This window comes from Diplotaxodon limnothrissa, linkage group LG1 (assembly GCF_057381915.1).
Source record: "Diplotaxodon limnothrissa isolate DT_005_m linkage group LG1, D_limnothrissa_male_GT1.1, whole genome shotgun sequence".
NCBI lineage: Eukaryota > Metazoa > Chordata > Actinopteri > Cichliformes > Cichlidae > Diplotaxodon > Diplotaxodon limnothrissa.
Window position 1 is genome coordinate 40590126 of NC_140596.1, and position 18494 is coordinate 40608619.

At 41.5% G+C, this 18494-nt stretch overlaps 1 protein-coding gene across 1 annotated transcript in view; it reads left to right on the forward strand.

Moving 5' to 3' along the window:
* The first annotated feature begins 601 nt into the window (after nucleotides 1–601).
* The window catches only part of shank2b (SH3 and multiple ankyrin repeat domains 2b), a 222288-nt gene continuing 204395 nt past the window's right edge, over nucleotides 602–18494 (forward strand). Inside the window, exons 1-4 of the mRNA XM_085358502.1 lie at nucleotides 602–805; nucleotides 10275–10478; nucleotides 11982–12053; nucleotides 14510–14618. Of these exons, the coding sequence (XP_085214628.1) occupies nucleotides 602–805; nucleotides 10275–10478; nucleotides 11982–12053; nucleotides 14510–14618 (589 nt within the window). The remainder of the gene's footprint in view (nucleotides 806–10274; nucleotides 10479–11981; nucleotides 12054–14509; nucleotides 14619–18494) is intronic.

Here is an 18494-nt window from a genome sequence, read left to right on the forward strand (position 1 = left end):
TAAAAAAGAAATCTTTTTTGTCAGTGTAAGGTCAATGACATATGGGGATATTAATTGTTAGTATTTAATTAATATAAAACATTTAACCTCCAAATCCCCCACACACTGACTTCTGAGAAAAGTTGAAAATATATTTAATCAGACATTCGGGTTATTTCAGTATCTTCATTCTGCCCGGGTCACTTACAAGCACACAGCTGGAGGCACTGACTGATAAGACCATAAATCATGTTGCCAGTGGATCATTTGGCCATAGGGAATAGATTAACTCTCAGGTGCAGTTTTCACCCTCGTGAAGTTCATTTAGTGATATACAGAAAGCACTAATGAGCCAGACCATGTTTTTGCATATATTAGGTGATATTAGTACCTCTGGGAGTTTACTGAAGCCCACTGTACAAGCTGTTAGCACAGGATGGATGAGACAAAGTAGCATGCGTGGTCTTTGACGGCTGTCTGAAATGACAGAAGGTGTCTGATGGGAACAGGAGGAGATTATTCAATTTGAATATCTAGTTTCTTTAATCATCTCTTTGCAAGAGCCTGATATTATTTCCTGTTTGCTTCTCTGTCCCAGCTGAATTCCCCGGGCCTGCTGACTATGCCCCAAAGCTCCACCTCCAGTGAGGATGAGATGGCCCAGAGCTTTTCCGACTACTCTGATGATTGTGCCTCCGAGAGCTCCCGCGAAGAAACCATCTATGAGACTATAAGGGCCACTGCAGAGCCATCGCAGAACCGCATGGACGACATTCACACGAACTCACTGGTTATCCGTCTCTTGATCCCTGACTTGCAGCAGACAGTGAGTATCTGTGAAGGATGAGAACAGAGCTTTTGAGAGTGCTGATGTTAACCTCGTAGCATCCACCAGCTCACCCGCATCTAGGGTAGGGTTAGGCAAACATCCACCTCTTTTTTTGTTAAAATTTTCATCTTTTTGGGACGCCAGAGCTCAAAGCGTTTAACAGAACAATATTAATGTTAACATTAACGTATGAGATTTCATCAGTAAGGGAAACGACCTCGACCCTAACCCTAGATGGGATGCCAGTAACCCGATAAATGTTTCGAATTGATCATGTTTGTGACTGTGTGAAATATTAACGTGACTGATGAACATAAACTTGCGACTTGATATGTACTGGAAATGAATGCTGTGTATTCTAACACCTTCTAACCTCTTTTGTGATCTAAAAGCTTTTATTGAAAGCTGGCTTGCAGTAAACTCAAACGCAATGATGCCATTAATGTGTGAGACCTGCAGGAAAGGTACAGTCGGTGGCATTTCAGTTGTGGCTTACAAACAGTGTCACCATGCATTAAACAGATAGGAATCTTTATAAAAATTGATAATGCAGGCAGAAAGAAACAGGTGCATTTCCAGATGTTAAAGGTTTTACAGTGATCCAAATGTGCTTCACTGCACTCTGCTCACTCCAACTCCAACAACGAAATCACTGGCATTTCTGAGAGGGTGAATATTCTTTAAGGGTCCTTTCATGTATAAAGTAGTATCCCTATTAGCTGGTATATATCATCTGTTGTATATACCTGGAGAGATAAAAGAAATTTGCAGGAAATGTGCAAAGACTTTTGCCAAAACTTGAAAAACACATACACCTGTTAGCACATTCCATCGGTTTGCTGTTTTATCTTATTTTATACTCATTATAAGACTCCTCTAGCATGATAATATAACACATCCTTATCTCTTCCATTTGTGTGAGATTAACCTTTAAGCAAATGGATGTTTTCAGAGGAAGCAAAGGAGTGTAATCTCAGCCTTGGAGGCTTCCTGCTGTTTAAAGTAGGCTTACCAGTAATCTTTCACTCATTTACAGTTTTAAAGCCGGGGACTTAAACGAGCTCTGGCCATCAAGAATCATAATATGATATTAGTTGGTCTGTGACTGTTGAATGGGAGACGTGTAGCAGGTTGTTATATATAGCTGCATATGTGTAAGAGTGTGTATCAAAAGTTAAGGTGGGTCATGAGGTGGGCGGGGCTATTTGGAAAATTAGTGAAGAAAAGCGTTTACTGGATTAGGTGCTTGGTGAGAGTCACACTACAACATTTAATGACACAGTTTGCCCTTAGAACTCAAATACTGATTATACAATTTAATATTGCTGTGCAGTTTATAATAGAAGATGATGAACCCAGATGTGGGAGCCAAAAGGAGAAAGTAAATGAATGTTAGATTGTCCTTCCATTTCCTATTAATATGTAAATGAATAGCAGGTAGATGAATAGCTGAAAGTAAATGATGCCTAATTAATCTTATTTTTAGGCCCTTATTTCATATTCCACATTAAAGCTGCGAGCAGCAGTAGGACCGTGGCATCGTGCCTGCTGCCGTGTACGTGTGCCGGGCTCGACTCACTCGAGATGTTTGTTGCAGTCTTTCAGAAAATTCTAATTTGTCTGTTTCATAAACAAGGCACACTTCCTGTGCCTGCTAGACATTGTACAAGAACACATGTTAAGTTTATGTCACAGTGTTGTACACTGAGTGTGTGACCAGCTGCATCTCTGTGCGGGATGGAAGCGGGATGCAACATAACTTATTACATATTTAACATATTTTTGATACATTTTCATCCTTTGGTGAGCCAACTCCAAAAATATTTCATTCCTTGTTCACTGAATGACAATAAAATGTCTGTCTGTCAATCTTAAATTTAAAATGTCTCATAAGGTTTTTGGCTGTTTCAGCCTCAAACACAGACAAACCTACCACATGGCCTGCCTCATGGTTTCACACACCCACTAATATATATATAAGTGGGTGTATAATATATAATAATGATAATAATGTTATGATTTTCTAAAATCCTACCCCTCAATTACAGCTTCCTTTTTCGTGCCATGCTACTAGAGCCGCCATTAAATGAAAAGCCATCATTTTTACACAAAGGCATCATCAAGGCTGGAAGTTTATACAGACCTCTTTCTAAGTGGATGTGGTCAGCCTGTGAGGAATAATACTCAAAGCAAAAACATTTCCTATTCCCACTCGGTGCTGCTCTGGCTGTCGGTGCCTATTTGTTGGGACTTTGATCAAATGTAAAGTTTGGGACAGATTAGAAATGCGTGTTTAAGTTACAGTATTTTTTGTGCTTCATAGCAAAACACTGAGGCCATTTGAAAAAACTGAGTTTACTCAAAGTTGTTCCAACTCTTTAAGGCTTTCCTGACCAAATTTCAGATGGTTCTGGTAAATCAAGCAGGACTGATTCACTTAAACCATGCTGTAAATTAAATAATCTGTTAAACTCAGGCACTTTTAAAGATTCTAAAGTAAATGGTAAATGGCCTGTATTTGTATAGCGCTTTTCTAGTCCCTAAGGACCCCAAAGCGCTTTACATATCCAGTCATCCACCCATTCACACAGACATTCACACACTGGTGATGGCAAGCTACAATGTAGCCACAGCCACCCTGGGGCGCACTGACAGAGGCGAGGCTGCCGGACACTGGCGCCACCGGGCCCTCTGACCACCACCAGTAGGCAACGGGTGAAGTGTCTTGCCCAAGGACACAACGACCGAGACTGTCCAAGCCGGGGCTCGAACCGGCAACCTTCCGATTACAAGACGAACTCCCAACTCTTGAGCCACGAAAGTAAAAATCTGAATATAATCAGGTTATGTGTTCAGCATGTTACCATGGATTTAGCCAGGTCAAAAGAGAGTTACTTTCATGACACAGAAAATTCTCACAACTCGCAAGCCAATAACTGTCACGGTCCAGGGTGTATTATTATTGATCTTTGTTGTTATCTGGCGCTTCACTGCAATTGTGATGGTTTCTCTAGTTCTTAGGTTTTGGTCCCTGTACTCCCGTGTGTAGTTTCAAGTCCGTGTCCTTGAGCCAGTTGTATTTCCTGTTTTACTTAAAAGGTGTCCCAGGTCATGTGTTCTGTTTTGTTTCCCTGTTGTCTTGTATAGTTAGATTGTTACCCTGTGTGTATTTTTAGTGTGTGGTTACCTCTGTTCTTCGTCGGAGCGTCTGCGTGTCATTCTGTGTATCGTCCCCGGTGTTTCTCTGTTTCTTCTCTAAGAATTACCCAATAGGCAAAGAGAGCTTAGATGGAGTCGGGTAGGAGACTTGCCCAGCTCTAACTGATACTGAGTCCCTATGGGAGACGAACCTGCTCCCTTTGAAGGCATGTTTACCAGGGTGGCCCTGGTGCACCTTCACACCGGTTAAATTCAAATTCAAATTCAAATTTTATTTGTCACGTACACAGTCATACACAGTACGATATGTAGTGAAATGCTTGGACAACTGCTTGTGACCTAAAGAAAACACAAAAGGAAAAGGCTATGAATAAGATAGGAAATAAATATGAAAAATTAAAAAGGGTAAATTTAACTAGGAAGGAATAAAATATAAATTAAGGTTAAAAATGAAATGAGAATGAAGTGTAAATTTAACTGGGAGAATAAGATAAAATATATAAATTAAAGTTGAAAATAAAATAACTGTACAACAAAATACACAATATAGAACTATATAAGAATGTATGAAGAAATATAAATAAATATATACACAATAACAGCAGCGTGATTTAAGTAATGAAGTGAAACAATGTCCAGAATGTCCAGTGTGTGTAAGAACTGTATGTGTGGGTCAGGACTGTGTGGTGGTGTGATTGAGAGACCGTATCGCCGGTTATCTACGGCTCTCTAAATTGGTGCGCTTGGTAAATAACTGGGTTACATTTAGTGGCCTTGAAAACCAAGTTAACTGTTAATTTTAAGGTTAGCGTAACCTGTAAGAGCCCTTCGAGTGATGTTATAAGAATATGCAGGTTTTATGCTTCACTGTTCAAAAAAGTTAAAAAGGGAATGTCCACAATTTAGACTTTTTGAATACAGGGCGTGTTACTAAAAGCAGTTCAGCAGGAACAAAGCAAAAGCCACATCAAATCATAATAATCACACAATCATATCGGTGGACTTATCTCATTAACCTACTCTGAGATTATGCTGATTTTATTCTGATGTGAGAGACGAGACAGGTTGGACAGAGTGGGCATGCCTTGGCCACGACGTGCCTATCTCTGTGTGGATATAATCCAATAAGATTCCAAGTTCTTGGAAGTTGTAATCCAGTAGGACCAAAACCTCAAAGTGTAAAATTTGTCATCTAATGTTGTCGCTATGACTGTCCAAACAGTCATATGTGCGTGAAAGACTATCACACAAACGCTTCACAGCAAATGATCAACTCAGTTTAACTTAACTACTGGACCTGACTGACCATCCAGTTAGTCCCAATTCTAAGTTTGTGTGATTGTTTAAGGAAAAAAGTCACCAAGTTATTCTCCTGTTGACCAACGTTCCCTCTAAGCTGCACGCGTGCGCATTTGCGCACTGCTGGTTTCTGCGCACAGAAAATCTGCGTTGCGCACAAAAATAAATAAATAAATCTAACCTGAAATACTTTAACAATTCTGTTTTGCAGTGTGAGTCAGTAAGTGACTGGCTGCTCCTGTATGGGATTAGAACGATGCCGCCTTATCCCATAGTCCAGCCAATGATGCGATTCACATTCGTATATACACAGCTAATCAACATCGTTGACAGGCTATGACAGCGTCCTTATGTGCCGACACCGGTGTTTAGCTAGCAAAGCGGCTGATGTGGAGTGAAGCCACGTTAACGACACCGTGTACAACCACTGGAGATGTGAGCAGGACAGACGGAACAACTGACGGAAAAAGTGTGGACTTTATACCAGTTTTTAAATTGTGTTGATCGGCCATGTAAAACCCCGTTAAGTGTTACGTCAAACGCTATTTCCATCATGGGATTAGGATGTTACCTGGCAGCACGGTGGCACGATGGTTAGCACTGTTGCCGCACAGCAAGAAGGTCCTGAGTTCAATTCCACCATCAGGCCGGGGTCTTTCTGTGTGGAGTTTGCATGTTCTCCCCGTGTGTGCGTGGGTTCTCTCCGGGTACTCCGGCTTCCTCCCACCGTCCAAAGACATGCAGCTTGTGGGGATAGGTTAATTGGATAATCCAAATTGTCACTAGGTGTGAATGTGCGAATGAATGTGAGTGCAAATGGTCTGTCAGTCTGTCCCTGTGTGTTGGCCCTGCAACAGACTGGCAACTTGTCCAGGGTGTACCCCGCCTCTCGCCCTATGACAGCTGGGATAGGCTCCAGCGCCCCCCGCGACCCTGAAAAGGATAAGCGGAAGTGAATGGATGGATGGATTAGAAGTGTAGGTGGTCGAAGAGTATAAATACCTCAGTGTCCACCTGGACAACAGACTAGACTGGAGACTGATCAGTGAAGCTATCTACAAGAAGAGTCAGAGCAGACTGTACTTCCTGAGGAAGCTTGGGTCCTTCAATAAGTGTGTTGTGGAGAGTCTTCTTAAATCACCTGCTGGGGTAGCAGCATCAGAGCCAGGGACTTAAAACGGCTCAAAAACCTGATGAAGAACACTGCTTCTGTCCTACTGTGGAACCAGTGGAGATGATGGTGCAAAGAGGGATTCTTCACAAAATCAAAAAAAAAGAAAATTACGGACAACCCTGAGCATCCTCTTCATGAGTCAGTTTACAGCAGCAGAGTGTCTTCAGACCTGCTGTAATACAGGAGATGCTTCCTGCCCACAGCCATCAGCACCTACAACAACTCATTGAAGAATCCTGGATTAAATTAGTTATGACAATATTTAAGTCACAAGTCATGAGGACTCACACAAAAGTAAAGGATATAAAATAGAAAACAATAAATAAAATAAATCACCCCCCCCCCCCCCCCCCCCCCCAAAAAAAAAAAGAAAGATTCTACTTTTAAAATCGTTCTGGTAAACAGTGACTCCACAGAGTTTTGTTTGTTTTACATGAACAGTGGGAACTGTGACTTTAGCTGTTAGCTTTTCATAAACTGCAGCGTTGGTACATTTACACTGTGGGTCAGTATGGTGCTGCTTGTTCTTTAAAGCTCTGTGAGAACTATGTGCATACAGTACAAGCAGCCTACATCCTCACTGACCATGTACCACATGTAGGCGACCTTAACTGTACATAGATGCAGCCTTCCTTTCATTCACAGTGAGAATCTGTAAGTAAACGTCGTCATAAAAGACTGCCAGTGTGAATGTGAAAGAGCAGCTAGGTGCTTCTGGAGTCTGTGCAGTAGTTTGAGTTTGCTCTGAACTGCAGCTCTTTGCTTGATGCGTGCATGTCCTTGAGGAATAATAGCTTTTTATTGGATGCACATGTGCAAAAGGACAAAGGAGTAAAAGGGACCAAAGATGGCGGGGCTGCTGCTTGGCAAAGCTCTATCTTCAGCCACTTGATGTTCCTCTCCTGAGTTTCGTTCCTTTCTGTCTCATTTGTAATGCCCTTTTATGCTGCACATTGAGTTTGTACAATCCAGTGGATTGAAATGTACAGTGATGAAATAAACTCATGACCCGTTGACGTAATTATCAAAGTGAAAAGAACTGCAGCATAAAATATGTATGTGCATGTTCACATGTACACTAAGCTCTCTCACGAGTATGCACTAGTGCTTCTGATTTCACATTCATCAGTGAGTACTCAGTGGTGCCACTTGATCACATGATTGAGTCACACAGTCCGCTTGGAAATCAAAATCAAGTGAATAATTCAAGCTAACACAAACACACACTTGCTCACAGACACGTGAGGCAGGCTCCTGAAAACTGTGCTCGTTCATATCATTTCTGAGTGAAAAGACTAGAAGCAGGAGAAAAAGAGATCCAGACTTTGTCTAAAATATTTAACAGTGTAATAATCTCTGTCACGCTGCAATTTATCCAAAAAAGTCTAAAAGTCAGCTGCAGCAATGTATAATGTTTCAAAAGAACCAACATCTTGGACAAGAAAAGGCAGGTGTAGGGAGTGACAACATTTCCTCTTTCCCACATGCTTTTCTGTGTTCTTGGTTCTTCCACAATCTTCACACTGTTCTTCTCTTACAAGCTTTCTTTTCTCACTTTATTTCATCCATCTCCACTGTCATTCAATGCCAGTACACAGTTCTTACATCCAGACAGAGACAACATCTTTTCAAAGTTAATTTCTGCTAAAAATTCAGAGGCTGGACTCAGTGACAAGCAAAGCAAGCTTTCCAAACATGGTTGATTTGAATGCTTGGACCACAGGAGACGACGGGTTTGTGAACACCAGAAAGCCGCTGTGGAGATATGCTTAGTCTAACTGTCATTAACTCAGACACCAGCACCATCAAATGTGTGTTGACAAGAGGAGTAACCAATAAGATGATTTTACCTAGTCGGGTGCCATGTAAAGCAGTTGCTGCAGCAAATGCTCACTGTTTGAAATTATCTTTTCAAATATTCTGTATTTGTGGTCTGGGTCTTACACTATCAGTTCTGGCCACTGTGGATCATGCTAATTTCACAGTCAGGTGGGTGCCAGTGGAGATGATAACAGATTAGGTTTTCACCAATTTCAATGGTCACAACCAAAGTAGCAAAGATGACACAAAATACTAAGGGATCTTATTTCTGTTTAAGCTAGTTTTTAAAAAGCTAGGACTCCCTACAACCTCCTGCAGGGCATCCAGTCATGAGAGTAAGCCAGTGTAATGAAGGTTCACTGACGGGAGAATTTACTTGGTTTTGATGACAGGTGAAATTAAGCATCACAAAGGACCAAGGATCAAACCTGAGAATGTCACTGAACACATCCTCAACACCAGCACATCATTTCTTCTGGAGCTCGTCTTGTCACATCTTTAAAATAATATGTTTTGCATCTTTACCATCAGTTATTGACGCCCAGGGTTGGTGGTACAAACGTCCATTTTGTGAAGCAAAAGTTCAAGTTCAGGGTTTCCCTGCTTTTTAGGGTCTTTAAAAACATTTATGCACAAAATGTCTGGGCTTTACTGAGTGATGATCTCCAACATTTCCTGCAGTAATTTGCAGCCAATGTGAAGTGGCTGTGATAAGAATTAGCTCCAAGTGCAGAGCCATGGATCTCACCTGGAACAGTATAGAGTATTCAATGTTTAATTAAACATTGCAGTGGTCAGCATATGCAGCATTTAGTTCTTACAGGTGCTGAGAGATCTCAGTGGACGTGAGCCTTTTTGTCCTCTTGGCATACTTTTGTGATGTCTTTGTCCTTAATAATTACAAAAATTTAAAAAACCTAAGTGAAAGTGTTGCTTTTTTTTTTCTACAGTGTTAGGGATAAAGTCACAGCAATGGGTAAGAATGAGTGGTTTATTTCCAGTCTTAGGTGGCCAGATGCTGTTTCTCCAGGAGAATATCTCTACAGTTCAAGCGTGACCACTGGAAAACACAGTTTTGTCAGTTTTTATTCTGTATATCTCTGTGCTGACGTCCAAAGTACAAGAGCAAACCCTAACACATGCACACACTATCACTGTTTCATATATAATGCTGAAGTTGAGCACAGTCGGTTCAGGAAGCACTAACAATGGGAGTGGATGGAAGTCTGCTATTGTAAGAAGAGGACAGGAGGCCCTATCAGTCCACACAGCCCCTGCCAGATGCCAGACATCTGTTTCTGTACACGTCCAACCCTTCACCTCCTGTCTTCGTCTCAACGCCAGGCAAGAGGATTAAAGCTACACAGAGTTCACAAACTGTTCATCACTTCAGACTTTATTAAAGACACAGGCCTGCTATCACTGGCTGAGCAGCACACCCAGCTGTACAGTCTCACAGACACTTCCTGAATGCCACGGCACAGTGCCCGTAATCCTCTCTGATTCAGACCAGAAATCCTGCATTATTTGTTTGGGTTTTTTCACAGAAGCTGGAGCTGAGAAAGAGCAGGGGCAGAAGGGTTCTGTCAATTACATCCGCAGCGAGGACAGCGGCCCCGCTTAGCATCCTAACAATAAAACAATAAATTAAAAAAGGTTTGGCAGTGATGTGTGTGTCTAGTTTTCGTAACTGGGACAGGGTTTGGGTTATTAAAACACCAGTTTGGATATGTTAGAACTGTTTTAATTGGGCACCATTGTTCTTTAGCTCTGGTCTAATCTTCTCTTGAGTCTTATGGTCCAAGTTATTTGCATCTGCCAGTCAAAAGTTGGAAGTCCAGTACAAGTGAAATGTGTGTCACATAATGTTTGTTGTTTTCAGAGGTGATTATTTACTTTTTCTTGCTTGTGTCTGCCAGCCAACACTTCAGGCATCACTTTCTAATCAGTTTGTCTATTTTTTTCCTCTCACATATCCCCCCTCCCCCTCTGCTGCGCTCCAAACCCAACCAGAAATGCATGCGCTTCAACCCGGATGCAACGGTCTGGGTTGCCAAGCAGCGGATCCTTTGTACACTTAATCAGAGCCTGAAAGATGTGCTCAACTATGGGCTTTTCCAGCCAGCGAGCAACGGGAGAGAAGGCAAGTTCCTGGATGAAGAACGCATCCTCCGAGAATACCCCCAGCCAATCAGCAAGGGCGTCCCAGCTCTGGAGGTAAACTGTTGACAAATTTACGTGAATCACATCACATTTTTTGGATATTTTATGTTACACAATCTAAAAGTTCAAACGGGAAATTGTTTAAATTCTGATGTAAATAATACAGGTGAGGTCAGAAGTTTACATTCACTCATCATCATGAATATCAGGGTAAATTTCTTTATACTGTTTTTCTTTCCAGGGTGGAATGAAAAACAGTTCACATTTTAATCACTTAAAAAAAAATCTGAATTAGATGCATAAATGTATCTTGGATTTTCTCTAATCCACACATGGTCAAACATATATGTACAGGCTCAAATGTCATTAGTGAGCATGATTTGCTGTAGCTTGTAGTTTCTCTTTGTCAGCATAAAAAGGATTTGTCAGCACTCATTGGACTGACCAATACTCAGAATAACAGGATAGATCCAAGGAGAATTCACATTTACATTAAAGTCTACTGGAGCCATTTTTACACAGCTGCAGATTCCAAGATAATCAGTTCAAACAATTTTATCGAAGCACAAGTTATTTGGTGTCATCACTTTGCCAAACTGTTAGCCTCAGATGAGAGGGAAGTGGTTAGGATGTTCAGGAACTGGAAACTACTGGAATACATGGTCCAACAAAAGTGCCTGGTCAATGTGCAACTTACTAAGAGACATTTAATCAATATATAGATTTTTATCCTGTGTTGGTCATAGAAAACCCTAAATAAAGCCAACATTGTGCACCCAATTCTTCTTCTTAAAGATATATGCTGTAGCCTGGAAAAAGGACAGCTCAAACAAATAATTAAAATCCCCAAATTACAATGACATCCATGCCCATGACGACTGTGTGTAAACCTCAAACCGCAAATGTATTTTTTGAGATGTATATTTTAAAAAATTCAAATCAACACTGAAATTCAGTATCGTTGAAAAGTGAGGAAGGACTGAAGGAATCATTCTTTTGCTTATGTGGCTCAAAGGTTCTGTGCAATACTTTGATTTAGATATAAGTTTGCAAGTAATTTAAAAAATCCTGTTAGTATGGATCTTTAACGAATCCTGCAGTAAAATGTTTACAGCTGACAGCAGACAGCCCGTAAAAGTAGTGAAGTGTGCTCTTGATCAAAAGGACGCATCTTAGGCATTATCCCCAGTGATTTCCTTTCCAGAGGAAAAGTTGCTTTCAAGATGCACCCAGAGGTGCAAAGTAAACTGGCTGTGACTGAGACTTATTAGAGGTCACTGGATCCCAAATGTGTACTAATTTAATAGAGGGCTTACTGGAGCCACCCTTTTGATTCGGGACTTTTATTCAAGGCATAGTTGCACTCACTCTGTGGTATCTGATCTCAGATCAGTACAGCACAGACGTGTAATGAGGTATAATATAACTGTTGCTTTACAGTAAGAAGTTACTGACTGTCAGGAGAAATATTAAATATAAAGTCATAATGATTTTTCTTGAATTTCTGTTGATGCCTACAATTTGTAACCGTTTTGCTTACTTTTTTTTACTCAACAGTTCCGATACAAGAGCAGAGTCTACAGACAGCCCAATGTCGATGAGAAACAGATCGCCAAACTTCATACAAAGGTAGGATTTCTGTTGAGTTAGTATTTAGTCACATGCTTAGGAAGCACACTGACTCTCAGACAGGGATTGCAAGTCATTTATGATGAGCCAACTTTGACTAAAAGCAGAGACCGGTTTTCCAAATAATGCCACATGACCTGACATGTTTACTTCACCTTGATTTTGACATGCACATAGAGACAGAGGATCATCGATAAGACTATCGATAAGCTTTTACCCACAATTCAGCTGAACTGAATGGATTTAAAAATCCCAGTGAGGTAAAAACACATTAAAGATGATATTTAACGAGGATGCGCCTCTTTGCACCTACCTGACACTGGGTGCTTGGAACAGCAGATAAATGCTCTTAGAAACCGGGTACATGTAGCTGAGACAAATGATCATGAAATCCAAGAATAAATAATAAATGAAATGTGCGACAATAAATGTCACACTTCCACCCACCTCACTCTGACTGTTGGCTGACCCCTGGGAAGTGTGAAAACACAACAGTAATGGCTGTTTCACACCAAAGGTGTTGCCAAAATAAAATCATAAAAATGAGAAAAGAAAGGACGCTCACAGATTGCGTTTCTTTGTAGTGGCCTCAATAATCACTCTCTCAATTGGATTAACGCTTGCATCTGTTTGCTGTGCTTCTTGGCAGCTCGAGTTGTGACGAGAAAAGAGTGAGGGATAGAAAGTCCAAGCAAGCGTACAGTGCGACTTACCTGTCAGTTATGCTTATTTGGCTTTGCTGTTCCTGTGTGATAGTCGAGAAAACTCTGTGAGTTTGTATGCTGCTCAGATGAAGGCTGTTCTTTTTTCTGGCAGCCCAACAGCAGACTGCTCCCTCACTCTATCTCTGTTCCTCCCACATGAACTGAAATAAATGTATACAGTAAATTGAAGATTTCTAGCGTCTCCATCGCTGTGAAAGGCTAGCTCTGGGCTGCTTTCCCACTGCTACTGTAATCCTGTATTGCAGCCAAAGTATAAGTGTCTCTGGCAGCGCTCTGTTACCGGCATTATGGGAAACAGTCTGACAGCTGCTCTAACTCCACCTCAACTATAGGGAAGAGAGGATGGACGAGAGGTGGTAGGCTACTAGAATCCAAAAAGTTCAGAAAAAGCACATGTTCAATAAATATGGGGCACGGTGGTTAATGTGCTCAAACCAAGTTTACAAAAGGGTCAGTTTAGCAAATGCGTTTGACAGACATCTGTTTCTAATGTTTCTAATGTTTGTTTCTTGGCTTGACCCAACTTTTCGGAGCTAATCCTGTTTGCCATGCAGTCTGCTGCCCTGCGGTTGCCTCGAGCTCACACTGAGAGAGCCAATCAAACTTCAATTTCCCAAACTATTTCAGTAAAAGGAGAAAGAGAGAGAGAAGGATAGGGTACCGTCCTGCAGACTGATTCATCAGGCCTGCAGACACACACACACACACACACACACACACACACACACGCAGACACACACACACACACACACACACACACACACGCAGACACACACACACACACACACACACACACACACACACACACACACACGCAGACACACACACACACACACACACACGCAGACACACACACACACACACACACACACAAGGGACGTATCAGCTACATTAAATAAAACATTCCAGAAAAACACATGAACTCTTGACATTTCTGGGTATTTAACTGACTCATCATGGTTAAGATTTAAACAGCAGCTCTATGCATCTGTGATGAAAACCAGCTTCGTTTCATTCGGTCACATCAGCCTGATAGAACAGTATCAGCTGTCACATTAGCTAATGTGGACTGGCTGATCCAGCTGAATGGCAGCTTAGCTCAACTACATGACCAGTCTGAGGTAAATCTATGCTTGATTATTGTTTTTGCTTTTTATTTATTTTATTCCTTTACTTCTATGAATAAAGCTTGGAATGTTTTTTAAACTGTTTCGTTCTTTATTGGTTAGTTTAAAGGAAAAATCTCCTCCTCATTTATTCTCCTGCTTTTCTTTCCAGTCCGTTCTTATTTTGCTACCTATTGTCCTTCTCTTCTTTTGACATCTCATTCTTCATTCCTCATTTTACTCCTGTCCTTTGGGGAGCTGCTCTCTTATCTATTTTTATCATGTGGCCTGGAAAGAAAGCAGACAGAACAGGAAGGAGCAACCATTCCACTCTTTCCACTCGCCACACTCTCAGTCCTGTCATGTCCCTTTCTGTGTAGCCTGCTTTCAGTTTCCTTGTATTCTACCTTATATTCCTTCCATCTCCATCTGCAAGCCTCTCTCAGTTTAACAATGTATTCCTAAGCGTTTCCACTTTTCACCCTTCGTTATTCTTTATCTCAACTTCTATTTCAGTCTTTTTGCAGCTCTGAACCTCTATCCTGTCTTTCTCGCTCTCACACACCCACTACCATTTGTTCTTTTTCCTCACTCTAATAGCGCTTTGTGTTTTCTGGCTGTGTAGGCCAATCTGAGGAAGTTCATGGACCTTGTTCAGCATAATCAAGTGGACAAAGTGGCCAAGATGTTGGAAAGAGGCTTTGATCCCAACTATCACGATAGTGACACTGGCGGTAAGGCAACATGCTGCTCATAAGCACAGACAACAAACACTTCAAGTACACTAAAAGCACAATTTACAGTTTACACAAGTGCAAGTCCTGGTTTGATAATGTGTATGTATACACACTGTTACTCTGAGGAGGAGGAGGGTCAGCAACAGCAGAGAAGCACATAATAGAGGAAGAAAACTCACCAGGTGTTATCAGAATATGTCCATTTTTTTCTTCATTTGCAAAAAAGAAAATGTAAAAACACTTGGAGACTCCCAACTGCCAGTCTTGGTATCCGGGGATCGGTCCGCCAGGACCTCCACTCCTAGCTGCCGCCCATCTCACAATGCACCCGCCAACGAGATCGCGGATACAAGCGGCGGAAGTTAGCTTCCTCCGAAGGGTGGCTGGCCTCTCCCTTAGAGATAAGGTGAGTTTGGCCATCCGGGAGGGGCTCAGAGTAGAGCCGCTGCTGCTCCACATCGAAAGGAGCCAGCTGAGGTGGTTTGGGGATCTGACAAGGATGCCTCCTGGGCGCCTCCTGGGTGAGGTGTTCTGGGCATGTTCCTCCAGGAGGAGGCCCCGGGGCAGACCCAGGACACGCTGGAGAGATTATATCTCTCGGCTGGTCCCAGACAAGCTGGAGGAGGTGGCTGGGGAGAGGGAGGTCTGGGCTGCTTGGGCTGCTGCCCCCGCGACCCGGCCCCGGATAAACAGAAGAAGATGGATGGATGGATGGATGGATGGATGGACCTGGAGAATCCAGTTACAAAAACATAGAGCTGGATTTTTTTGGATTGGCTGGATTTTATTTTTGTTTTATTGTATTGAAGTTTTTAGTTTATTATCAACCCTTGCTTAAAAATCGACCATTTATTTGAAGTTTGGCCAAGATGAAGAAAAGACAGCTTATTAGAAGCAAAGGTAGTCAAAGGTTTACCATTCATGAACCTGTGGAAGGATCATTAGTGGATCTCATGGTAGCACCTAAATGAGATGTGGATTTTTGGATGTTAGCGTCTGCTCTCCCTCGCTCTTACCAGGACATCTGTGTAAATCTCCCAAAGTGAGCAAGTATGCTTCCACAGCGACCTCTTGTTGGCACTTTTACAACCTTCTGCAGACTGTGGACGGGCATGAGTCAGTTAAAAGAGTCAGTCCCCAAGTATGCCCACACCTTTTTTTGCCTTTATTTTCGACTTTGATTATATTTAAAAAGTTAAAAATGCAAAAGCCCTTTAATGATCTTCAAGTTCCCCATTTTGTGTGCTAATTTTATACCAAATTAGAAGCATCTTATCTAAAAGATACTGAAAACCTCGTCCATGTATTTCTTACTTTAGGCTGGTCAAAGTGTACTTCCTTATAATCAGGTTGTCCTAAAAGCTCCCTGAAGCATACACGAGGAGAATTTAATTTAGAATTAAGATCGGAGTGATCAGATTCCATCGTATCTGAAGCCCCCACAGGAACATATTATCCAAATGGAAAAGTGTGGTTACAAGAGTTTACATAAGCAGAATGAGAGGCAAAGTCCCATCGAACCAGCTCCCAGTTTGGTTTCAAGACACGGAGACCTCGTATAACTTTAAGAACATTTCTCTTTGCTAAAGAGTTGAATCAGGTGATCCTGAACTGCCTCTTTGTTAAACTGTTGGAGGTTCGTGCTGTTTAAGTGCTAACCATTACACCCGGAGCCTTTTTTTCTCCACTCACCCTTTTACTCTAATTAATTGCAATATTGTATGTCATTAACCAACCCTTCCTGAGCCGGGTTGTTCTGTTGAACTGGTTCTTGCTCGCTCATAGAGTATTATTTGTGAATCATTCTCTGTAATGTTGTAGCTTCTTACAATGAAATGATCTTGAGATAACTGTTGTTGTAAAATGTTGTTGAAGAAATGTATTAAAATGTAGCTAAATGGGAGGAGACGCCAGAGCCAAAAAAGTACTGATTTGTGTAAGATATCATATGTGGTCCACCAAGGTCGAGAGCCCTTCATTGGAAAAAAAAAAAGCCAACACCAAAGCCAAGGGGTCTACTTCCAGTCCCATCATGACCAGAGGCTGCTCCATGCACAGGATTAAGTGACTTGTCGTTTTAGGAATACTAGTAGGGAAAGCAGCATCCTTCCAGAAGCAACAGTTCGATGCAATCGGTTCTGAAGGTATTCGTCAGTTCAATTTTTGAATGGCTGTCAAGGCACTAAGTTGCACTCTAAATTAGAAATGGTACATGTAAAAATCTGTGAGGATGGAGGGGAATGAAGGCTTTGTTTTTAAGAACTCACATGTATGTTGGGGACACTGCATTTTTAAAATATATATATATGTAATTTTTATGGCATAAAGAAGAAGCCATTCAATTCTGCTGAACTCAAAAAAGAAAGCGAGAAAAGCTTTGAACTCACCCTTCAAGACAAGCTAGAGTGCCTTGTGAAAGTATTCTATAATTAAACCGAGAAAACAGAGCTGTTTGGCCTTGGTGCCAAATATAAAAGGAGCCACTAAATACCAAACATGTGCACTGCTTCAGAAACCTGCTGGAGTGGAGGACACTGCCCTGTGGGCAGCAGTGAAGGATTTTCTTTGTTCCAGGTGTGAACATGTGAGTGGTGTATAGAAATTCCCTTGAGGAAAATGTGGGTTAGGTCTGCCTGCTCCATCCTGGGCAAATAGAGTTATCCCAGCCAGAGGCATGGCTCTGTGTCTTTGGAGCCACACATGGAGGGTGGGCAGCTACTACCCAGCTAATGAGTTATGTCCTAACGTCAGTGTGTACTCAACACACAAATGTTCCATAAAATCAAAGTGAGCAGGTGTTTCATGCTGCACTAGGCCAGGATGATAGTTAGGAGTCCTCACAGGACCACTTGGAAGCAGACTGAGGAGACTAACACGCCGCAAGTACAACAACATATAATCTCCAAGCATGCACTGCACCACTCTGTTGTTCACTCAACTTAATTTGCTGTGGAACTTCTTCTTCCACTTAACATCATCGGTGTTCTCTGTTAAACAGATGAGAAATCTATCAGGAGCAACACAGGCACATTTTTTTAAACAGGAGCTTCAAAAGACCAAAACGAAATACACACAATATTCGTTTGTTATATAACAGGAAGCACATGCACGCTGCCTGTGGTTGTCCAGAAACATTTTGCCTGCTGACTGTGAAAACAGAAAAATATGGAATAGGATGAGACGTGTTCAGGGAAAATAGGAAATGAAGGACATGTCAAATACATCATGTACATCTGGGGTTTCCTATGATTCTGAAAGGTTGTGCTTATCTATTTATTTTTATTGATGATATATTCTTAAAATATGGCAAGGCCTTTAAATACCTTAACTGCAGATGGTGACGGACCTAAAACTGAAATAAAGTTGCATTAGAGGTATGCGTATTATTATTCCTCTGTGAGTGGTCATGTTCATTTACCAAAGGCTTGCTCCGTGATCTTTCCATTACTATCAAGTTATTGCCTTAAAGTAATTATGCCACAGACACCACTCAAGGGTTCTCAGAAAAATCACTTTTAACAGCAAGCAAGGCAGTGATTAAAATGATCGATTAACAGTAATAACACAAGCATATAATTGGCATACAATTGCATTTTTGCACCAACAAGATGATTCCCAAGTGCTGCTAGCCAAACATTTGCCGCATCTCAGCATGGTGTGCCGTATGTTCTTGAAAAAAATCCACAGCAGATGGACATTACCTAAAACAGGATCTTATACACTCAACAAAAATATAAACGCAACACCTTTGTTACTGCTCCCATTCCCCATGGGATGGACGTAGAGACCTAAAATTCATTCCAGATACACAATATAACCATCGCTCCCAAACAGTGGTCACAAATCAGTCCAAATGTGTGGTAGTGGGCACAT